Source organism: Crotalus tigris, unplaced genomic scaffold (assembly GCF_016545835.1).
Source record: "Crotalus tigris isolate CLP2741 ecotype Arizona unplaced genomic scaffold, ASM1654583v1 scf7180000024286.1529876, whole genome shotgun sequence".
Taxonomy (NCBI): Eukaryota; Metazoa; Chordata; class Lepidosauria; order Squamata; family Viperidae; genus Crotalus; species Crotalus tigris.
The window spans coordinates 149576-174603 of NW_024100459.1; the positions used below are offsets into that span (position 1 = coordinate 149576).

The 25028-nt window shown below is 34.5% G+C and overlaps 2 protein-coding genes across 5 annotated transcripts in view; one reads left to right on the forward strand and one right to left on the reverse strand.

Annotated features, from left to right (window-relative positions):
• Positions 1–22360, forward strand: part of SPTBN5 (spectrin beta, non-erythrocytic 5) — a 110903-nt gene extending 88543 nt beyond the window's left edge. For 3 of the 4 annotated variants that reach the window (XM_039323905.1, XM_039323908.1, XM_039323906.1), the window contains exons 56-70: positions 2814–3018; positions 3298–3492; positions 4285–4440; positions 5448–5665; positions 5922–6111; positions 8945–9121; positions 9996–10100; positions 12056–12598; positions 14778–14849; positions 16782–16868; positions 17543–17634; positions 18270–18355; positions 18536–18659; positions 19324–19436; positions 20676–22360. In XM_039323905.1, the coding sequence (XP_039179839.1) occupies positions 2814–3018; positions 3298–3492; positions 4285–4440; positions 5448–5665; positions 5922–6111; positions 8945–9121; positions 9996–10100; positions 12056–12598; positions 14778–14849; positions 16782–16868; positions 17543–17634; positions 18270–18355; positions 18536–18659; positions 19324–19436; positions 20676–20806 (2494 nt within the window). In that variant the 3' untranslated portion in view covers positions 20807–22360. The remainder of the gene's footprint in view (positions 1–2813; positions 3019–3297; positions 3493–4284; positions 4441–5447; positions 5666–5921; positions 6112–8944; positions 9122–9995; positions 10101–12055; positions 12599–14777; positions 14850–16781; positions 16869–17542; positions 17635–18269; positions 18356–18535; positions 18660–19323; positions 19437–20675) is intronic. The other variant, XM_039323907.1, reaches the window with a different exon arrangement.
• A 1910-nt stretch (positions 22361–24270) lies between these two features.
• LOC120299281 (cytosolic phospholipase A2 beta-like) overlaps positions 24271–25028 on the reverse strand; it is a 46835-nt gene continuing 46077 nt past the window's right edge. The window contains exon 18 of the mRNA XM_039323926.1: positions 24271–24494. Coding sequence (XP_039179860.1) covers positions 24271–24494 — 224 coding nt within the window. The remainder of the gene's footprint in view (positions 24495–25028) is intronic.

A 25028-nucleotide genomic window follows, 5' to 3' on the forward strand; every position in this document is an offset into this window, starting at 1 on the left:
TAGCATAGAATGTATTTCCTTCTGGAAAATGTTTACTTCTTCTTGAGGTGTCACTCCTGCAGCTCTCTGGCAAACCTGGATGGAAGTATTAAGTATGTTTTCCTATCACTTTTAGCTAGATATAAAGAATGCATTTTCCCCCTACAGATATTCTATCAGAAGTGTTGTGATCCTCGAATATTAATCTTGTCTAATACCACCAATCTTAATGTTCATAGAACAAAGTCTTGTCTGGTTCTTCTGGTCTTTGTATGTAGCCTTTATAATCCAATAGAATCCAGGATATAAATCCACCACTGAAAGCAATATTTTGTAATAGTCCTTCTGCTCAAGCATCCAGAAATTGTCAATCAGATGAGATTTACAATCCAAAATGTTCAAAATGTTCAACCACCCTAAAAACAATCCAAAAACCTCCCCCAGACAAACGTAGCCAGAAGTCAAGTTTTTCTTTCTCTCCAAATAGTTCTTAAGATTAAAAATCAGAGCTCAGTATATGTTTATAATCCAAGAAGGTCAACAGGTTTCAAAGCAATTAAGTTCTCACACTGTAGTAAGTATGCCAAGATATTTTTCTCTGTTGCCATCTGTTCTCTGTTGAATTAAAAGTCACCAAACAACAAAAAAGCTAGGTTGTTATCTCTTTCTAGGCTTCTTGCCAAGTCTGCCTCAGTCATTGCAGCTGTGGTGCTATACTCTCATCCACCACTAGATGTCATTCAATATCCATTTTCCGACTCTTAAAACAGAAGATTGATTTCTTGTATTTTGTCCCAGTATTTTTTCAAAGAGAAAATCTTAACAATTTTCTCAGTTCTCAAATTTATCAAAACTAAGCTTTATGTTACTTGCAATTCAATGTTAAATATTTCTGTCTCACATATAAAAAAATGCTGCTTCCATTCCTCTGGAAGGGTGGGGCTGCAAATCCCTTCCTTCTCTCATTCGGAGGTTTTTAGCTTCTTGGGAGCCTTTTCCATGAAATCCGGTTGTAAATTGTAAAGAAAGGATCAATATTCTCACTCAGTTCCAAACACCCTGTTTACAGTCTGTAAATTAGTGCTTTTTTCTTGGGTTGTCAGTAGCTAGAGGCTGGCCACAGGAATGCAGCCAGTCTTTCCCCTGCCAGTTCGGAGGGCTTTCCTCAGATCAAATGGATTAACCACAATCTTTCTGTGATCAACGAGGCACCCCTCCTTCTTCATTGCCTCTTCAGGATCACTTTTAGGTCCCTCAGCAGGGCAAAATCGGGCACAGAAAGCAGAGCCTTGCCTTACTGCATCTGTGTTGCTATGACGTCATACTGGAAGTCCCTCAACTTTTTACATTTCTATAGTAGTATGCCCTAGCCATTTCTGTATCAGCAAATCAGTCTAATCAGTAAAACCCAAAATCATGATATCATTTTCTTGCACCTCAAGCACAAAGTCCAAAAGTGGTTTCCAAGTAGAAACAAAAGTACTTATGTTCTTTTCCTTTATCAGCACAGTCAATTTGGCCATCTCTGCTAATTCCATTTATCATCCATGGTAGGAATCAAGGCATACTTCCACTTTTGTGGATAGAGCAATCTTGCTGCTGCCACCATATAAAAAAAATCAGAGTTCCAAGGTTTTTTTTTCCAGTTCTCTTTCCAGTAGACTCGGAAGGAAAATTTCTGCTTTAATCTTTTATGTTCACTTTAAGAATTTTCTGCATTAATATATGAATCCTACTCCAATATTTCTTTGCCTTATCACATATCCACCTTAAATGATAAAAAGTTCCTTCTTTACATTTACATTTCCAACATTCATTTGAAATACCTTTATACATTCTAGATCAGGCATGTCAAACTGCCAGTCCGCAGGCCAGATGTGTCATATCGAAACTGCACCCACCCCATTGACAGCAATGGGGAAAAAGTCACAATACGTCACACGACGTTGCGAGTTTTACATGCCTGTTCTAGATAACTTATCTGGTGTTAAATACCAGCGTAATTCATACAATATTTCTGATGCTTGCAGGCTCAACAAAATGACAGAATCAACCATAACAAAAGAAAAAGCTTTATTATGCATTCAGTCTTCTTGATTGATAATTTCTTTGTTCAGAATCCATGTTATTATTTAAGTCCAACTGACTTCTGTATGAAAACTCCATGCTCTTTTATAATTTTACCTTTGATAATCAAAACTTGAAATTCTACATATAGGAAGTTAGGTAGGAATTACAAATATCCCTTCTGATTTATCATGAATATGTTAACTTAATTATTTATGTAGCTGTCCATCTTTAACAAACCCTGGGAAGCTTGCAATCAAAAACCAAAACAACATAAAAGTCATATTAAAGTTATAAAAACCAAGCATATTAAAAACAAAAACCTGGTACCAAGTCAAGCTTTCTGTATGCAGTTACCTCATCTTATCCTGAAGCTTGGATGCTTTCTCTATGAATAGAATGCCATTAGGGTATTAAAAAAAGTGGTCATCCTGCTCAAATTTAAGCATGCTTGGGATTTCATCTGGAATTAATAAAAGCCCTGAATACACTGTACTAATTTTGCAAACAATGGGTTGAGCTGGAATCAAATAATATTCATCCACATCTTATATATATGTATACTGTATGTATATTTTCACATTTCAGACCATTACTAATATTAGAAAGACAGACAATAGGTAATAAATATAAATGTTCAATTTGAGTTAGACAAGAGCTGTATATGAAAATTGCTGGGAACATGGATAGTGATATAAATGAATGATGTTATTTTCTAAACTCTCCTCTCTGTCTATGTCTGTGTCTCTGTCTATCTCTCTTTATAGTTCAACTATCCTGCCCAAACTCCAGACTGTTTTAGAACAATACTTGTGTCTCCAGGATAGAGCAGAGAGACAAATAAAAGCTTTGCAGGAACAATCTCAGCTGCATCACTTTGAAAGGGAAATCCAACTGGTGGATGCTTGGCTATTGAGCAAACAGACTATGGCTGAATCAGATAACTATGGTCAGGATTTGGAGAATGTGGAGGTAAAGCAAATGTAGTCCTTGGAATACCTCAACTAGATTATTTTATATTCTATAGTTCCTGAAGTTCCTTAATTATTAAAAGTTACATGAGATTGACTAAAGATAGCAGTGGTTCACATATGCTTATTATTATTAGTTGTTAAGCATACACTTTTTTAAAAATGCTGAGTGACTTTCCAAGCCCTATTCATATTTTTTTAATTATCTCAAGACTAATATCAAGAAATAGGAGGAAGATTTTGAATAACTCTGACTGCTACTTCTTTGTTGGTGCTATAGGTGCTAGAAAAGAAATTTGAAGATTTTATGAAAGAGGTAGAATCCCTAGGCCATAAAAAAGTTCTCCTGATAAACAATCTAGCATCTCATCTTAGAACTGTGTGTCACAATCAAATAAGTCACATCCAGAAGAAGACCCAGGATATCCATGACAGATGGGAGAGATTGCAGCAAGCTGTCCAAACAAGAGCAGAGGTGAGCTTCCTGGTATCCAGATGGGCTCCTTAGGACATGAATGAGCAATGTACGGGTTATATGTCACATACCACCCCAGTCCTTTGTTGTAGTTTTTTAAAAAATTAGATCACCCAAGATTGGCTGAATGATTCTGAGCTTCCCTATTATACAGTTATATTAAGTAAAAGTGTTGAGTTTTTAATAGGCTGTATATATCTTTTTGATCTTCATATCTCTCCCAAACCTCTGAATATGAAAACATTTAGTCCTGACTCTCCAATTAACAGATTATTGCTCTATCCTTTCAAAGACCAAACTTGTTAAAATGTAGCCTCTGATGCCCACAAAATACTCCATTTGCATTATGGCAGTGTTATCATGATTAAAAAATGTTGATTATACTTTATGAGTTACTATATATAATCAAAAATTATGGGCAAGCTGATCTATGTAAATTGAATACAAAATAACAAGGCAAAAAATATGATGTGATTTTACTGTTCTTGATCATATAATGCTGTTACAAGTACCATTGATATTGCGTGTAGTGCTTGATAGAAGCAAGACTTACCTCTGTGTGATCTTGTACCATTAGAATAAGGTTTGTTGATTGGTAATGATTGTGTCAAAAAATGAAGCACGTGTAACTTAAAACCATCAGATATTTAGAACATAATTTATAATACACAAAAGTATGATACTATAGCAATGTTAGTCAGTATCCCTCGCTTGCATCTGCCTTACATCATGAGCACTTTTAAACTGGTTTGTTAGGGACAAGTCTTACTGAAGCATTTTTCCCTTCATCAGAATCTCAGAGCAGCTCATCAAGTTCATCAATATGATCGTGATGTGGATGACCTAAAAGGTTGGATGCAGGAGAAAGAGGCTGTTGTGACCAGAGATGATTATGGTTATGATCTACTTGGAGTTCAGACCCTCCTTAGCCAACATGAAGGAGTGGAGGTAAGTAGAAACAGTCACTTTGAAAAAACTGACTTCATAGATATAATTAAAAAATCTGACATTTCAATCTACAGAATTTCCAGTGATGGGATTTTTGTTCACAGCCTTAAAGAGATTGGCTACTCTCTTACTATAAGCTCTTAATAGCAATCTACTCAGGGTTAGTTTAACCATTTATTTTTTATTTATTGTATTTCAATAAATGTGAGAGATATTTTATTTTTTAAGAAAACTATAAAATCATTCTAAAATAGAACAAGAGTAAAAGAGTAACGATAGTAAACAATATAATAAAAACGAAGTAAAACAGAGTGTAAAGATATGTTAAAATCAAAATATCAAAGAGAGTTAGGACTACGGTACTCTTTTCTGCTAAATCAATGGACTTTCTTCAAGTCCCTGAGCGGGCAGATTGCTTTGCCCTGGCCGATTATCTCTTTCATCCTAAAAAGTTTATTTTGGGACAAGTTAAGGAAATCGACTGATAGATTTCCTGCTAGCAGGAGAAATATCTATCCTTTGCTTTCCTAATGTAAGTAGGAGAATAGGTAAGTATTGACCAAGCTTACAATAGAACGTTTACATTACCCAGAAGCCCCTTCCTTTCTATTAGGCTATCCATGGGTGCCATCTCACATGGGTTCTTTCACTGTTCTCTCTCTCTCTCTCTCTTTCTGACTTTCTCTTTTGCTCAGATTGTTTCCTTCTTCACATTGTTTGAAACTGTATTATTGACAGGGAGGGAAAGGTGATTCAGATCCATCTCACTCTATCTAGTAAAAAGACATGAAGCCCTATTGCAGTGTTTCTCAACCTTGACAATTTTAAGGCATGTGGACTTCAACTCCCAGAATTCCACAGCCAGCAGTGCTGGCTGTGGAATTCTGGGAATTGAAGTCCACATGCCTTAAAATTGTCAAGGTTGAGAAACACTGCCCTATGGGAAAGAAGCAAAAAAATGTGCCTTGAATATTCCAAGCTAATTAGTTTTCCTTCGTGTATTTCAGAGGGAACTAGTGGCCATTGCAAAAGAGTTGGAAAGGGTTAGAGGAGAGGCCTGCCGCCTGGGCTGCCTCTACCCTCTGCCCAGGGAGAACATGATGAACAGACTTTCTGAGGTTGATGAGTGCTGGGAAAAACTGGACAAGAAGTGTGTGGAAAGAAAGCTGAAATTGCAGCAGGCTGAACAAGTCCAAATCTACTTCAATGACTGCAGAGAGTTGACGTATGTATGAATTAGCCCGATAGAGTTTCCTTTCCTAATATTAAAGGCAGGGGGGAGGGTACAGCAAATTTTAAAAACTTTTGGATACATGTATACCGGTACTATACTTATCTCTATATATTCAATGCTTTTGAATATAAGACAGTGGAAACTATATTTAACATTTTGAGATATATATGAAGTATTTACTTGCTATGTACCCAATGTGTCTCATATGGTAATAATCCTACTTTTTTATTTTCTGGAATTTTGGCAGAGCCTGGGCAAGAAAGATGCATTCCCTGATTGTTTCAGAGGAGGTAGCAAATGATCTTCTGGGAGCTGAATTGCTTATTGAACGCCACAAGGAATACAAGCTTGACATAGACAAACAATGGTTGAAATATGAAGATTTGGAGCAAATTGGAAATAATCTGGTGAAGGACGGGCATTTTATGTGCATGGAAGTAAGCTACTGATTAAAGAAAGCAATAAGTTGAAATAGCAAGCGTAGCTATACACATAACATGGTTAATCTGTTTGCTTCTTATTATTTTATATTTCTGCATTTTCACCATTGTTGTGAGGTACTTAGAACTACAAAAGAATGTACTTTGAATGCTTTAAATGACTTGAATCAATGAATTCATTTACTGGCATTAAAGCAGTTGAGTGAGTGAACTATGAACTGCCTTCCTGCAACCAAATTGTGTTTGCATTAGTAAATAGGATAGCATAAATTATTATTACTACCTACAGAAGGGGAGGGCTATAGGAAAAGGAGCTAAGACAAGACAAAACTCATGATCAAATCTAGGAGTCTTCTTTCATCAAAGCAGAAGAGTTTGCATGTTTGGTTTCTACACTTAATTTACAAACATGCCAACCTTCCCAGCTGGGTTCAGAAAGTAACTGTAACCTAAGAGCAAGAAAAAATTAGGAGCAGGACATCAAGATCTTTGCTAACCCAGATGAAACTAATGGAGTAGGATATTAGTCATTGAGATATCAAAGCTCCTTTTAGAATGTGCTAGGCAAGAATAAGCATTAGCATGTATGTTAATGGCTGCATATCTTTCTGAAAAAATAAGTTTTCAAACCCTTTTACTCTGGGTTTGTTTCCTGAGCAGATTCTAAACAACTGCAAATCCTATGCATTTACATTTACTAAAAAGTTTGTGGTTGCCTCTCTTTCTGGAGCTGATATTCTCTCATTTTCTTATAGGGTATGTCAGGAGAGAGACTATTCTTTCAAATAGGCTTCAAAATATTTGGGCCTTGATTCTGTAACTTTTTTATAGTGCCATCTGAAAAAAAAGCTAAAGGCTTTTAAAAATTTTAAAACTGAGGACTTCATAACTTCCCTTGAAAATTGATAAACTGTATGCCCCATCATCAAAAGTCAGCAAAAAACCCAAGTTTCATACTCCTCTTATGCCAAACATTCAGAAACTATATGCCAACGTTGACAGTATCCTTTATAAACTGAAATATGACTTAGTTTCTTGACGCAAATGCAGCTCTGTCTGCCTGACAAGATTCCCAGTTCATTTAAATTGGAAAATTATGGGAAACAGTTCAACAAATTAGGATATTAAGCCATTGTTTTAATTGGGTTTAACTTACACTACAATGTATCTTAGTTTTACACAACATAAGAAATGGTTCTTGGAGATTTTTTTTCCTACAAGGAAAATTAATTTAAATGGTAAAGCCAGCCTTCCCTAATCTGACATTGTTCAATTGTGTTGAGAGTGCAATTCCAAAAATATTACCTGGAAATTGCAGTTCCAACACATCAAAAGTTGGGAAATACTGAGGTGGTTAATTTAACTTGTTTTACTTTTTAAAAAATTACTCTGAATCTTGCTTCTAAATTGACTTCAACAAATATCACCTAATTATTGCACTTGCATTTCTGATATGGATATACAAATGATTCAGGAAATTCCAGTTTAATTTTATTTTCAACTGCAAGAATCACTGTCTTACCCTCTTTTCAGAGTGATTTAGAGGATTAAAATAGGGATGGCATAAGGCATCTAGATAAAGTTTCAAAATAAATAAATTGATCTTGTGAACTAAAAAAAGCACACACAGGGTAGGGAGAGAATAAGATGGTAATTTGATATGACACAACCCAGTCAGACTCAAGGTCTCCAGATCTAAACACAAAATGTGATCCTTCAGAGTGTATCAAGAAAGAGGGAAGAAGAGAACAGGATTTGTTTAAAAAATTCCTTATGGCCATATCTTAATAACTTCATAATGACTTTTATAATTATATTCAGTATGTATGAATTGTAAAAATAAGTCAGGGGGTAAAAATTGTTAAAAAATCTTATTACTAAATATGAATTTTTCTGGCATTTTTGGGAAACCATTCTATTTGCATTTCTCAGGATAAAAAAAATTAAAAGTTATTGTAACCTCCAAAAACAAATTCGTCAAGTCCTCAAAATATTCAGCTTGCTTTAATATCTTGGATCTGTAGGACTTCCAGACAAAGATTATATTGTACAATTGATCTGCCTCATTTTTGGAATTTAAAGCCAAACCTTATGTTCATACTTCTCTTTGTTCATCTTCTTTCTTTCTGCCATGGCAGAAAAATTAAAACAGCCACATTTTGCATCAGCTTAAACTTCCAGTTATTCTTCAAGAGCAACTTCATGTAGGCTATGTTATACTAACCCATTCTACAGGTAAACGGCATAAATAATTTTCTTTGTAGTTCAGGAAAATGTGCAACTGATGTACAATTCAAAGTTATGCAAAGGTCCTCCTATCCATGACTGCCACCTGCTCCTCAAGCAGGAATCATAAGTATAGAAAAACAGCCAAATTGCACACAAAATTTGTCTGGGCCAGATTGTGAAGCTCTTATCCAGAAGGCCCCAAAACCAAAGCCATTCAGTCTTGTCAGTGTTCAGCTGAAACCTGTTGTTCTCCTATCCATATGTTACTAAATTCATTTGTTGTTATTTTCTCAGTTACTTAAAAGATGTGATTAAAGACTATGGCTAACTATACTCTTTGTTGCTTATTGATTGTTGGCATTTAGTGGGTATTGTATCACTTTGAAATTCTTTTGAGAGATAAGCCTTGTTTGGGGGGGGGGGGAGACCATTTCACTACTGTGCATAATTTAGGATTGAATTCCCCAAAGCAAAATAGCTCAAGAGGTTTCCTGGAAAGATTCCACAAATTCAGCTTACGTAATAAATGAGAAATGAAATGATCTATTTTTGTATTTTTGTTCCCCTCCTTCAATTTAAATATGGGAATTTGTTTCTCTAGATCAAAGAGAAACTCTCTGAATTATTGGAGCTAATGCAAAAAGTGAGGGAAATCTGGAATATGAAGAAAGACTTGTATGAGGAAAACTGGGAGATTCAGCTATTAAAAAGGGAGCTGGACTTTGCTGAAACCTGGTTGACAGCTAAGGAGAGTTTTCTTTCAGATTCAAATTATGGGGTAAGTAAGCATAATATAGTGCAAAATGCCAAACTCAAACCTATCCCAAAACAACTGTATCACTTCTGAAACATTTTAATTACCTACTTTTATTTTTTAGCTTTTCCCCAGAGCACTGGGAAATTTCTTTTGAATTTCTCTTATTGCTAGAAATAAGGAAGGATGCTATGGCTGGTTTCTATTAAACATCTTTCCATCACTTTGTATTTTTCCCAGCTACCATTCTGCCAAAGAGTAGAGGAATTTGTGTCTGATTTATAGCCTGCCTTTTCTTCAGGAACGCAAGTAGGCTCCCTTCATTTTTCCCTCAACAACTCTGTAAGATTAGTGCTGAGGCAGAATGAACAGCTCAAATCCATCCAATGAGTCTTCGTGAAAGCATGAGACACAGGCTTATGGCCAGTATTGTATAATACTGAAAGAATTCTCTCCCCAACCCCAGTGACAGCAAAGCTGACTCTCTAGGTATGTAGCAATGTTGCCATCAGGAGAGAGAAAAACTCCCACTAGTATCAATGCCAGCTGGATGGGAATTTCTAGTGAAATTGCTGCAGTCACTGCAGGCTGCTGAGCCAATAATTATAGCTACCCTGCCCTTCCCCTAAACAAAATTCCTGCAAAATTGAATGTTCTTGTCATATATAGCAAGTAAAGACACAAATCTTGTTGCCTTTCAACACTCATATTCAAAATATAACCTCATTAATGAAGAAATGGAAGAAGTAATCTGTGCTTCATTAGTGGAAAGCTTCATAGCCATTCCTCACAACCAACTTGGATGTTTCTTTCTCCCTACTCTGTTTTTTCCTCTCTTTTTTCTCTCCAATGGCCTTTTGGTATTAAATAATTGTATTTATTGACTTCATTCCCATAGAATTCTGTTTCTGATGTTAAACATCTGTTGAAGAAGCATCAAGATTTTGAAAAAATGCTAGAAGCCCAAGAAGAGAAGTTTGCACAGTTGAATAGAAAGACAAAGGTACTGTGTTAAACCCAAGGAAGACATGTGGTGGACAGACTATATATAAATACATTTCATCATCTTTCCCAAACCCATGTGGTTTTTTTACTTGAGCTTAATAATAAAGTGGCAATTCATGCAAACCTGTTTTTTACATAATGCTTGGCCTTCTTATGGTTATGTATGGATTACTAAGTGCAACAATAGCTTTTTTAAAAAAGAAAAGAGCAACCTTCTAACCACAGAGATTTAAAATACAGGAATGACAGAAGACCATCTTTAGGTTTTTTTTCCCCTCAGTTGTCTTGCACATGTGCACTTTGCTCTTCATAGAGTAGTAAGAAAATTACAGAGCATTACATCATCCATCCTTCTCATTTCCAGTGGATATCTGTGTAAGTAGACTTTCTGGCTCTGCAGACTTTTCTTTGCAGATTATGGCTGCCATGTGGCTATCAGAGGCAGAGCCAGAAGTGCTACTTTTGATGCATGTATGAAGAGGTCTATTGTACCATAGAGGTGATCTTGCCAGGAAAAAAATACAATTTAAGACAATGGCAGTTAAGGAATGGATTGATCTTGTCTCGCTCTGATGTTTTTTTCCCTTAAATCCCAATTTTCAAAATTCTTACTGATCTTTGCTCCTTCTGTGAAATAGCTACCATGGGAGATTATCTACAAAAGCACCAAAATCCCTCTGCCAATTTTCCAAAAGTTTTCTTCCTTTGCAAAAGATGAATGTTTTTCCATATCATTCTGAGAATGCTTTACATTTCTTTGGGTTTGTTTTTAAATTGCATTTTTTTTCAAAGTAATAGAGTACTCTAGTGTGGTTAATCTTATTCTCCTTGTAGCCTCCATGACTTCTACTTCTCAATATTTGGCCAGTAGTATGTAGTCTATTAGGAATGAGTATTTGACAAAAGAAGCAAACAAGACTGTTTTTCTGCCTACATTGTTATATATAATTGAAATCAGGAAAAATATAAAAATAGGCTCAGTGCAATGGCAAAGGATTACTTAAGAGATGTGAGTAGGAAAAGAAGACATAGATAATCAATGGATAATAAGTGAGCATAGATTAAATACAAAGGAGAGTGATGAGCATGAAATTACATTGCTAATACAAAAAGAATAAATGAAGATCAAATTGCAAAATAAATATCTGAGAAAAGAGCAAGAGGAAAGGGAAGATTGAGAATGTCATGTTTGGGGGGAAAATGATGAGATTTTCAGTTAGAGACAAATTTAAAATAAAAGACAACACATGATTCACTGCCTGGTTGTAGTGGAAGCAAGGATGGTTTGCAGGGACCCAAAGGTAGTAAATAGGCTTCATATAAATAGTTGTTTAATTAGATTTCCTTTTCTCTTATTTCACACCTTTAATTTCTTTTACCCACTATTCTGGACTCTTTGTTTCATTTTGCATAAGTCACTCTGAAAGTGTCAGTGAAAATTGCCAATGACTATTGGTGTACGTTACAGCCAAAGAAATGGCAATAGAGACAAATAGTGGTGGTAGTAATATAGTAGTAGTAGTAGTAGTAGTAGTAGTAGTAGTAGTAGTAGTGGTGGTGGTGGTGGTGGTGGTGGTGGTGGTGGTGGTGGTGGTGGTGGTGGTGGTGAGACTAAATAGTGAACCAGTGGAGCTGCTACAAAATTGCATGTTTTCTTCAAAATGGGAAGGAGGATAGGCATGAAAATTCAACAACCGGAGTCCATTGTGGTTTTCCCAGTGGTATAGAAACTATGTGAGACATTTGTAACAAACTTACATACAGGGGTGAACTCTTCCATATTCATGTGCATATGTGTTCAAGGAATGAATAATTCTATGTGCAGAACTTTAAATATCATTTGATAAAGTGGCAGGAAACTTGCAAATTTCATGTACTGATGATAGAGTTTCAATAGAAAGCAGGAGCAATCTTTTGTGTGTCCTTCCACTCATTCCAAATGATTTCTTTCAGAGAGAATTGAAGCTACTGAGACAAGTGACTATAGAAGAAAATGAGCAAATGACAAAATTGATCAAAGTCCCCTCACTAAGAAGGCGACATTCAGATAGAAGAACCACAATGCTTGAGCCAAAGAAAACTCAGCAATTACCACTTAGGTCCTCAATTTCCAACTTAAGAAAACCCCTCAGTGTCTCTCCTACCCAAAACTCCAAAGAGAGTTTGCACCAAATCAGTTCTGAAGAAGACTTGATCTTGATAAATGATTCTCCTGAACCAAGAGTGCTTGGCTTAGAAAATTCCATGCCAGAAATGGAGAATTCTTTATGTCCTTCATTGACTTCAGACTTGAATATCCAGCAAGCTGATGTTGAGGTTTTAGAGTCACACACTCGTGATTTTAATCCGTCAGATGTGAAAAACAGTTGCGAAACTTCTAGCTCTGAGTTAGAAACTAGTGAAATGAAAACTCTGGATGGTCAAGGATCCCCTGATGATTGCCAAGGTTTTCTGCGCTCAGATTTAGCACCAGAAGGATCAGAAGCTGCTTCCCAAGTAAGTTATTCCCTTTTGTGTTACCCTTTTGTTGACTGAACATTGACTTCATTACTTATTTTTATATAAAATAATCATGCTGATTCAAAAGAAACATTCCATAATCAGGTGATGCCTTTCTTCAGAACAGCCAAACGTACTGCCAATTGTGAGCAATATTTTGCAATTTCATATTTCATTTTTATGGGTCAATGTCCTCCAAGATTATATCACTAAAATTCAGCTGCAATCTACTAATGAAACAGAATTTCCTTTCAATTTTCAGCAGTAAAAGTCACCAAAAAACAGGTACCATACATGGGTACCTCTGTATCCCTACCCACCCCAAGGCAAAAATTCTGATCTTAACTCCTCGATTTTGTAATTTGGTACCATGCATAGCCTTCAGCCATCAAAAATCAGTTAAGGAATAATGAAAATGTTAGTCGTTGCCATAAAAATGTTGTTTCATATTAAGAGAAGAGAAAGAGACCTAAGCTGAAATAAACTACTTAACTTTCCACAAGGTAACATCATTCTAAATTTCCTAGTAGGCATTCTTAGAACTGCAAGTTTTAGGTTCGTCTAGGACTGCACAGAAAATGATTGATCTCTCAATATTCAAAACCCAGTATTTATTTATATTTGGTTCAAATCTTAGACAAAATAGTTTACTTTTATTCTTTGCATTTTCCAGGAAAGAGGAATCATGAACCATTACCAGTCATAGGTTCCCATCCACTCACAAAATAGATTGTTTCTTTGTCCTTTTGTGCTTGGTACCTTTTTTTTTTTTTTTTTTGGTGGTTTCATGAGATTTTTTTCATATAAGGAGAACTTTCTTGGCCTCACTGATTAATGCTGCAAAAGTAGCTTCATTGGCTCTGATGATTGGCCTAAGGCAGTCTGTGCACCTATTGTCAGTACATCTGATTTGCCCTACTATCCATCTACCACTTTAATGATAAAATATCAGGACTGAATAAAAAGGCCGGCCAAGAAGACAACATGATAGATCAGATGCATTCAATTTACTGTATTTTACTTTGTAGTGGTCGTGGGGAATTCATTTTTCAGTGGGAAACGGAATGGGTCAAGGGAAACTAATAACCTGGGATGTCCTGGTTGCAGAATGGCTAGTTGTCTGAAATTGCTTGAAGTAATTTTATATTTGCTGAATATTAAAGAAAACTGCTACCACAAGAATAAATTAGACATTTTTCAAATTGCATATAAAACACAGTAATCTTCAAAGATCCATCAGAAGCATTCTAAAATCCTCATTCTTAAGCAACATTGTTTATTAGGATCAATCATATTGATACAAAAGTGTGCAGAGAGATATGTATATAGTATCTAGGTGCAACTTCTCAAACCAAAGACATCTTTTTCTTCAAAAGAGGTGGAGTTCCTTTTAGGAATTATAGATGTTGCTTGAGGCTCTGAAGGTTTTTTGCATTCAAATCCAATGTTGAACAGCATATTTATACACATGTGCAAGCATGCACCAGAAAGACAAAGACATGCATATATGCACAAACTCTAAAGATCAGGATGAATGGGACCAAAATCAACTTGTCATTACAATGTATGATAGAAAAAGACAACAACTGTCGTCTACTTTTCATAACATAAAGCACACTTCTTTAAACATACAGTTTTTAATGCTACAAATCTGCCATTTCTCTTTATTTATTTATTTATGAGACTCATATACCGCTTTAAGTGCAAGCACTCTCTAAGCGGTGTACACCAGTAAGCAATGTATATATATATTCTTCTGATTTATGGCATCTTCTAACATCATCCAAACATCAATAAGGCAAAATATAACTTATCACCATTAATCTGACTTTAGCGGAAAAGTGGTTAGATTAGTTGGATTATCCAATGAAACTTTATAAATCATTAGTTAGAGTAGTGGCCCAGCCAGAGGCCTCTAGTATGTCAGATTGCTTCAGTAATTCAGTCTTCATTATTCAAATACATAAAGATTAATATTTCCAAGACTGGAGACTTAATTATCTACTGATTTTGTAATCCATAAAAAAAATATTTCTTATTCCATCTCCTTCCAACTGTAGATTGTCTGCATGGCATTTTTTCTGTCATATTATTGTAGAAATTTATGAGTGAATTATTGTATTCAAGCTTTCATCATAACATATTAAATTACTTGAAAGGTTCTTATGCATTTCAGATTTCTGCAAATCAATACATTATGGCAGGTTTTCTAGAAAAGAGAGACCAGGTCCTTTCAAGAAAAAAAGAGGTAAATGTAAGCAGAATACCTGCATGATATGGATGAAAAGTTAAGATGGAATATCCATGCCCTTAATATGGCTAACAAATTGATATGTTGTAATGATAAAGATTTATTCAGTGGATAGAAGACCCAACTGCACTTGCCACTTATGAGCAGATACCTGCTTATGCTTATAGGTTTTTGACTTTGTAGACTTTGTACAGACAAGTATAATGAAACATGGGGCTCATTTATACAAAAAAGATGGTTGCATAAATATTTTCAAAATCTACATATTTAAATAATATTTACATTTGAGTATATATAGAGTTGCAAATGTTTAATGTTATAATGAAATATGTATTAGAAATATATACATGTTTGGATAACATTTGCATTAGATGAGTATATATAGAATTGTAAATGTTTATTATAATGAAATAAGTTAGGTATTAGAAACTTATACATATTTAGAAAATATTGCATTAGGCAATATTATATATATATATATATATATATATATATATATATATATATATATTTGTTTTCTGAGGTTTTTGCGGGTGTTTGTATGTAGGTCTTTGGTTATTCAGGTTTTCTCCCATGTCAAATTGGAAGTGTCTTGGCGACGTTTCGACGAAGTCTCATTTGTCATCTTCAGGTTGGTGTTTTTGGCTTCGTGCTTCTAGAAGCACAAAGCCAAAAACACCAGTCTGAAGATGATGAATGAGACTTTGTCGAAACGTCGCCAAGACACTTCCAATTTGACGTGGGAGAAAACCCGAGTAACCAAAGACCTACATAATTATATATATATATATATATATATATATATATATATATATATATATATATATATGATTACTTTAAAAATGCGAGTATATATGTATATAATTACTTTAAAAATGCGACTCCCGGGTATATTCATGATAAAAACTTCTAAAAACGTGATCACCGAGACTAAAAACTTTATTACATACTTAGCTTTTGTCAGCGACTGCTGACGTTGTCAAAGTATAAACCAGGATCTAGGAATGCATGACAGTGGGGGGAACAGTCAGGCAGCGGCATCAGATGATCGCACGCCACAGGATGAACATTCTCGGTGGGCGGGGCAAGTGGGGAGAGGCAGAGTGGCAAAATTCAAACAGGTGTCAGCCAGCACTATAGAAATAGGATTGATGCAGCCAGTTGTGGGTGGGACAGACAGACCTATGAAGCCAAATTGTTGGCTTCTCAAAGACTATAAAAACAAGCGTTCCTAGATCCTGGTCGCAGTCGCTGATGAAAGCTAAGTGTATAATAAAGTTTTTAGTCTGAGATGTTTTTAGCAATTTTTATCATATATATGTTTTGTCGTTTTTTTCTCTTTCTTTATTAATTTAAAAGCCAATAAAATATGATAAAAGAAAGAAAAGTTAAGGTGGAACACAATTAGCCAGAGATTACATGGTTCAGGCACATCTAGAAACTGGGAGATTGTGAATTCTGGTCTTGCCTTAGGCATGAAGGGTGCCTTTGGGCCAGTCTCTCAGCCATAGGAAAAAGGAGATGGCAAACCACTTATGAAAAACCTTGCCAGGAAAAAATTCAGGACAACTATCAGGAGCCAGTGCTGACTTGAAGATGTGTCAAGAATTTTGTCAATAGTAGTAAAGAAGCAACATTGTGGAGCAGGATCGTTGTAATCAGGGAGTTATAAACTTTACCCCTCACTAAGGATAGTCTAATGGTTGTGTATATGTGGACCCAGATACACAGACAGAGAAAGAGGCAGGCTATAATTGCAGCAGAAGATTGACTGTGTTCAAAGAGTTCAGAAGAGTTCACCCTTCATTAGATTAATTTCAGTTATTTCAGAATGGAAGCAAGCTACTAATGGATGAATAATTCTAAATAATTACGAGATTGATCCGTGCACAGTTTGGAAATAGTTGATTTTATTTTATATTATTTCAGCCAAAGACAAGAGCTTGGAACACTTTTTATGTTCAGCTTCAAAGACATAAACTTGACTTCTATAATGATGAGAAGGAAGTGATTCAGGTACTTTATTTTATAATCATTTAGATCTTAAATATCCATTGCAGTCTCACTGAAAATCCTTCTCCACCCTTTTTTTAGCTAGCTAAGACATGCAGTTTGATAAATGACTATGTTTTCTAAAACCATCTACTGAAATTCCTATTAACAGAAATCAAAACTGCTGACTCAACAAAATACTTGATTAAAATATTTCTGGATCAAATTTAAAATACATCTATAGATTGAATGGTTGATTGTCATCATGGTCCTTGGCAATTTTTCTGGAACAATGTGTGACATTGCCATATTTTCTAGAACAATAATTTTGAAAGTTACATTTTGAGAAAACTATTTAGGCTACAGAAGTTTCCATGGCATATTTGAGGCAGCTCAGTTATTTTCTTTAAAGTATTAACCCAAATTGCTAAAACTCATTTCACCTACTACAAGGTTCCTTACAATGAATAAACATTCTCTTGTGCATTTGTGCATCAGAAATCACATTTGTGTATCACAAATGTGGGTAGATTATAACGCACAGGCCCTCCCTCCAAAATGCTTATTTCCCACTACACAGATTTTTATTTAAGAATCATCTATATAATTTTACAGTTTTACTGTTCTAAAGAATATGGAATCAAAAGGATGGGATAGAAAATCTTTGCTAATTTTGTCTTGTCTTTCCCCTTTCTTAGAAAATACTTCCAGACTTATCACTTAGCATAGCTGGAGCCAGGTGTGAGAGGCTAATGAACTATCCCAGGAAACAATATGCTTTCAGCTTAAGGTAAAATACATCACTGTTAGTTAGAATAAAATGCAGTGCTCTCATTTTCGTGAGCTAAATACTGCTTAGCTTACTGTAGAATGATTTTGTACAATTGGATGCTGCCATCTGCACCATAAGAATCAAAGTGAAAATAAAAATACCCACAGAATGTGAAAGATGTCACACTTGTCAAGATCAGAGAAGTAAGAAGTTCTTGGCATTGCACATCCCAGCTCTATAAATGTTGTCATTTGATGGCAAAAGGACTTCCCTTGGTTCACAAAGGTTAAGCTATTAATCATCTTGAAGCATAAATTCCTCTATCAATGCTCTTCACTAGACTAGAATTCACTAAAGCATTATTGCATTTAACAAAAGGGAGAAAGTCTCGGGTCTGAAGTAAGTTATCGATTTTATTTAGGAATTATAAGACAGAATTTATCTGAAATCAGTGCATGAGAAGATATCTTGGGCTTTGCTGAATACAAAAACTAGCATGTGTATTTGTTTTCTGGTCTGCTAATGTTAATAACATTTTTATAAGAAAAAGAATTGAACTTTTGGTGGGTTTGTTTCTGTATGTATTTTCTTGTGAAGATATATCAGTTAATATATTGAATACATCACTTCTGTCTTCAATATACGGTTTACAGAACAAGTGATGGAGCAGAATACTACCTTGCAGCATCTTCTGAGAAGTTAATGGAGGATTGGATGCAAGCCTTATGGAGTAATTTAGGTAAATCAATGTAGTCTTAAGGGGTCAGGAGTATCTCAGTTTGCCCAGAGAACCCTTACAAAACAAGAACAGAAACAAAATATTGGGCAAAAGGATGAACATCAATGCTAAATTTTCAGATTCTCCATAGCAGTATTTTTTTTCTTTTATTCCTTTGATTTCTTATATGGATTCCTCAAGATCATAACAGCAATCAGAAGGCAGTTTTAATCAATGTAAATGTGGTGAAACCTCAGATAAAACCTTGGATTTCTGCAGCTGGAACTTCTACACATAAACAGACTAACAAAGATTTCCTTCTGAGGTAGGCATAGATTTCTGTTCATTCAATTATATTTGATTCAATATATTAAGTTCGTATCCTTCAAAAAAATCCAGATAAACTATTGCTTGTTTTTTCAATGTGCTCAACAACATTAGAATACCAAGCATCATAGAGAGCTTTGAACTTTGAGAACAGGACTTGTGTCACAGCACTAAAAGACTAACAATTGTTCCATCTAGTTCTGTTTTGTTGAATAGACAGTTGTAGACATTTCAGTTCAAGAAAGAAGAAAAGATGAAAAACTGCTATGTTTTTATTTCCTTATGGTTTTGCTAAGTGGTTGAGCACATGTTTATTTCTTGATGTTAGCTACCATGAAAATACTTATAGCTAAAGGTAAAATAAATAACACTGTATTTATGCATTTTAAATTTAAATCCTTATCTACATGTTCAGTAAAGGAAAACTAACTGCTGCCCAGACTTGCATTTGTGAGATGGGTGGCCATATAAATCCAGGGCTTTTTTTGTCATAGAACACCCAGAACGGAGTTCCGGCACCTTTTGTGGATGGAACCTTGTAGGGTAGGCAAGGCGGGTTGAATGACGTGTGAGTTCCGGCACCTTTTGTTTTTACAAAAAAAAGCAATGTATAAATCCATTTTATTTAATGAATTAATTCTGTTAATACTGTTTGGTAATAGGAGAACTCCTTCCTTCAAAGCTAATCGAGAAGAAAGGCTCTCTGGAAGTTCTGTTAAATCAGAAATATCAAAGCAAAATTACAAAACTCTTGCTCCGAATTCTAAAGAACCTGGTAATACCACTGTACTGGTTTTTTTTCCCTTTTCTTAATATATATTTAATAAAATAATACATAACGCTTATTTAGAGATGAGAGATGCTAAGAGTTTTATAAAATAAAAATGATGTCATTCTATGTTTAGTTTTTTTTAAAAAATCACTATAATCAGTTGATGACAATTCACTTTGCTTTTGTCACTGATTATTATAACATAGAGGGCATTTATATCAGTTTAGAATGGAGTGTCATAATTTTCTCTGTGATGCATGCATAGTTTTGAGTTTGGGATCAGAACAGGTCATTTATGGATTGCGTAAAATATTAAAAGATTTGCCTTCTTATTTTTAATTCTCATCATTTCCCCTATTATAAAATATTTAATGAAAATGAGTTATATATATTAATTTATTATGGGATTTATCTATGCAGTGCATGTGATAGTAAAAAATAGTCAAATTTTATCGATTAAACCTATTTTAAAAGGGGAATGTGAACAGCAAAAGACATAAATCAGGCCATCATAGCTAGTGTTCAATCATAGGAATGCAAGTCATCAGACCAGCTGTGTGGCTGACTAAACGTTTGATGATTGTCCTAATTTTGCATTTTCAAATAACAGCAAAATGATGATATAAGAATAAAATGTTTTTTTAGGCCTCACCTATCCTGCTTTCGTGGCAAAAGCATTATTTAATACAAACTCTTCATTCTTGGTTTGTAACTTTAAGAGAACAGTACAAATTCAGAAATATTTCTGCTCACTAGGGTTTTTATGCTGCCTAGAATCACCTTGTAGGGAGGTGGGTAACATAAAAATTAAACAAAGAAACAACAGGACTATAAGTTGACAATTCTGAACTAGAAAAGGGCTTAGACTTGATATAAAGCAGTTTCTTTAAAGCTCTGCTTAGAAAAAGTGAATATACTGGATTTCTTTCTTTTTTTCTCTCTTTCTTTCTTTCCATTTCTATAGCTGCCCATCTTTTTAAAAAAACTTTGGGTAGCTTACAACCAATAAATTAAAGCTTACGATGCATTGATGCAAAATATACTTTCTACCACTGAGCTACAGTCATGTCACTCAGCAGAAAGGTCATGAGAGAGTAGAATTCAATTGGCAGCCGTTTTTAATTGAATGGTTTGCCATACAGGTGTTGTAAAATATCTGTTTTATTTTTTTATACAATTTCTATTGTCTTCTGTTTCTATACAGTCTTTCTCATCCAATACTAATACTTTTTTTTTTTTCAGGCAGCGGAACTGAGCCCATGGTGAACACAACAAAGTATGTAGACAATCCTGATGCTGCAGAGAGATCTGGAACACAAACAGATGTCAAGAAACATAAGGGGATTTTTAAGCATCTTTTCAGGAAGAAATAGAAGCAATACAGTTTGCTTGAATTTCCTAGAGATGCTAGGTTCTTCAGTCCATTGAACCCTATTGCCTTTACGATTAATTTAAGAGGTATGGCTGAAAAAGAAATGTGCACATTATCTATTGAATAAGCATCCTCCACCAAATGTACATTCATATCCCTCCAATATTTCTGCCAGAAATTATAAACAATTATCACGTAAATTATGTAGCACCAGGTATTTATAATTGCATGCATCTGAAAGCCATGAAAGTTTGGAGTTAATATTGGACAATTGTGAGTATATCAGTGCTGTTACCCTCCTTAACATCTATAGGAGATTAAAAAGAGGGAAATAAGAAGTAGGATTTCTATTTAATGAAAAACTTTGGTTGTATGAAAAAATGCACTACAGGTATCTCTGAGCAAATATTTCTTCTATGCAGATATGAGGACTAGAGAAGCGTCATAACCTTGACAGGACAGCTTCTAATATTGGGAAAGTCCTGATTATTGATTTATAAAAGGATACATCCAATCGTCATTAGGTAAAATTAATTAAATCTATATCAAGTAATAAAAACAATTCTGCCCATCATTTTGTCTACATTTTAAAAAACAATACTTGAAAAATTGAAGTAGGTGACACACCAGCACAAGAAATAAATTAGTATGTATTTTCAAAGTTTGAAAACTGTTTTCTAAAGAAAAGATATAGTATAAAAACCAGATTTTATTCAGGTCTTTCCTTAAATTAATAAATATATTCATGCATTTCTCAAACAAATCCAGAAAGACACAAGGAGTTTAATGTATTTATTTTATTATGAAGTAGTAATCGCTGTGTACCGCTACATACATTTTTGGTTTCTTTTCCCCCACAGTAATAGCATACAGAAGCCTCTGGTAAAGAGAATTTTTGAAGAATAGTAGCATTTTCTCAGATTAATCTCAAAAAACTATTTTTTTCATTCTACAATGGATAAATGAGTATATCTTTTTCAAAAAAAGGTTATCAGCAGGTGTCATGGGAGAGGGTTCAATAAATTAAATCACAGAAAATAGCAAACCAATAGCTGTTGGGCAATAGCTACCAAGAATTAAGCTTCCATAGTTGAGTTTTAATCAGATCTTCATGATAAAAAGATTGTCCTTCATTTATCATTATTCCAACCTGAGATAACATTTGAGATTTCAGCATTGTCATTAGATATTAAAAGAATAAATATCTTCAAGAAGCAATTATATAGAAAACCGTACAGAAATATATTAAATAAATGTCTCAAAGCACAGATACTTTCAATAAATTAAGATAATAAACTAAGCTATAGGCTCATGTTTAAAAGCATATAATTAGAATTTGATTCAGTATCTGTTGAATTACACCAATGTGGTTTTAGAATTTCAAACAAATTAATACCAGTGGTTAATCCTTACATTGCCTTTCATTTTTTTAATTTCTGAGTTTTAATTCAGAAATAAGTCGTATGAAGTTTACTGAACTTATTCCCAGATAGACGCTGGACAGTACCTGCTTTAGTTTGTCAAATGGTATAATAAAACAAAACAATAGCTACAATACTTTTGCCAACTGGTCTGTTACCTTGTATTATGATCCATCACAAACATAATGTTAGGATAATAACTTGATTTTGCTTTTCAAAATACAACAGATTAGTGAGAGTGACATTGTGCTATTGTGATCAATTTCTCTTCTATGAGGCTGTACCGCTTTCCACTTCCTATTTAAACAAATATGCCATTGGATAAAACAACTGTCTGAAAATAGTTGAAGAGCCACCTACTGTTTACATAAGTTCACAATAATGTATAGTTGATTTATTTAATTGCTGAATGATTTTTTTAAAAAATATTTGGCTAGGTTCCTAGGCTATGCTAACCCAAAATCAAATAAATTGTATGACATAGATCTCTATATTGCTAAATGAAAAGATGCCATAATGATGAAATTTACATCGTGCCATCATGATGCAAGTTTCCCTCTTTCACATCACAATGTGACAACAGAAATTCTAATATTCCCTCTGTCCTGAGAATGCCAATGTTACATGGTTTATAAATCCAATCTAATTTTCCATGCTTGATAGGTATCTGGTCTTAAAGTATCAAGTGGACACAATTTAATTCCTGGAACTAAATCTAGATCTCATTTCTGCACTCAGACAAATAATTACAATACCTCTCCAGCATGACAAGAAAGCCAATTACAAATACACACCAAAAAAAAAGGAGTTGCTGAGTCTATATTTTCCCCCAAACTTAATTTTGTTGCAAACAGCAAAAAGAAGGTTCATATCAGTTTGCACTGAGGACATATATTCCTTGTGTTATGTGAAGTTACAGACCTAGACTAAAAAAAAAATTCAAGAATAGGCAATAAGGTATGGATTGAAACTGAACTATTAATGAATTATTAGACATTAAGACTGGGAAAATGCATAAAGCAATACCCCCAACAATTCCATTTAAATAATAAAATAATTTTCATGTTGAACTGCTATCATTTACATGTGAAATGTGTCAATCATCTTAAAATAGCAAAGAATAACTCTCATTTTACAAAGTAAATGTTTACCCTTTTTTATACACTGCAATGACTTACAGCTGGTACTGAACAAAGTGAAGTCAATTCATGCTTTTCTGCAAATGTTAAAATCCAATCACATCAAATCATGTCCAATACAGTAGTAGAGGATAATTTCTTTTATAATGTTATAAAGAAACATAACTGTGGTTCAATTACTTCAGAAAACAGTATGTCATCAATTTCAGTCAACACCATCTCCTAAATCACTTCTAATAGTAAATGTTGGATGCCGCTAATAGATAATATTTGAATGTATATCTTTTATTGATCTCACCTTTATAAAAAAATCAGAAATAGAATAATAGAATTATAAGTACTAGGTCTAAGAGAACAACACTGATCAGATTATAGCTTGATTACACAGGCACACAAACTAGAGTTTACCTGAGGCAAGATGGCTATTTCAAAATGTAAATAAATAAGGAGTTTACAAGCCATTGGGCTTTCAGGGTTTAGTGACCATAGTCTAGAGAACAGAGTTCCTGATGTTTCGCCAACAACTATGGCTGGCATCTTCAGAGACAAAATGATCCCTCAACCTCCCTTAGCTGTCACCAGCCTGCACCAATTGGAAACCTGGTCTACTAAAGGTGAATTGGTCAGGATCGCTGTCACTGCCTGCTGGCCACTTTGCCTCTGAAAACACAGCTGCTGTTTAACATCAGAACTTCTGTTCTATAGACCATGATCTCAAAACCCTGAAGTCCAACAAATACCAGCTGTGAAAGCCTACAGCAGTATAAATCCACTTGCTATATCAGTCAGGAGTGAGAATTACCCAAGCATCCAACCAATTGCAGCATAATGACAACCAATTAACATTACCACAAACAATGCATCATGTTACACATTGGATTTCTTCTCTTTAAGGAGACACATTATCATTGTTTAGCATTTCTGGGCCCACTGTGTCGCTTTTTCTGTATAGCGTTTTGAATGGCTTGGAAGATGAAGTCTTTGCTATTAAGAACATTGTAACTGCATAAATTTATTAGTTTGTCAAGGATTTCTTCAGTGTAGGTTATTTCAAGAGTTTGATAGGGTGAAGTGCCTTTTTCCAGATTGACTTTGCCTTCTTTCATTTCTGAAGGAGTGCGTTTGACTCCTGAAAATTAAAAAAAAAAGTGAGTGAGTGCACCTTATTTGAAGCAAAACAATGCACAGTAGGTAAAGATTTAAAACATTTGGTATTTGGAAGCAAAATAAATTGGTCTTATATCAACTTATCTATTTTGTACCCTCATTTTCTGGAACTGATATAGCAATGGCACATTGATAGGCATTCTTCATTTTGCTGAAGAGTTAAGTTTAGTTAAAATTATGTACTATAGAGAAAGCACTTCAGTTATGGAATATTACTGCAATATGTCAATAAAAATCCAGGTAGAAATCCCAAGAATCATGTTTCTCTGGGGACCCCCTTTTTCCAATGAAGAAAAAAAAGGAGCAGTTTTTTCTGTAAACATTTTTTTTAAATCTGTCATAACCCAGAATATAAAATATTGTTTCCAACCTTGCCCTGACTGATGTGCACCATCTTGCTGGTGAAATTAACAGACGTTGCAGAGCATGGATGAAATTCTTTTTTTAGCTATTAGTGCCTGTGAAAGAAATATCTTCAATTGATAATTACCATGGG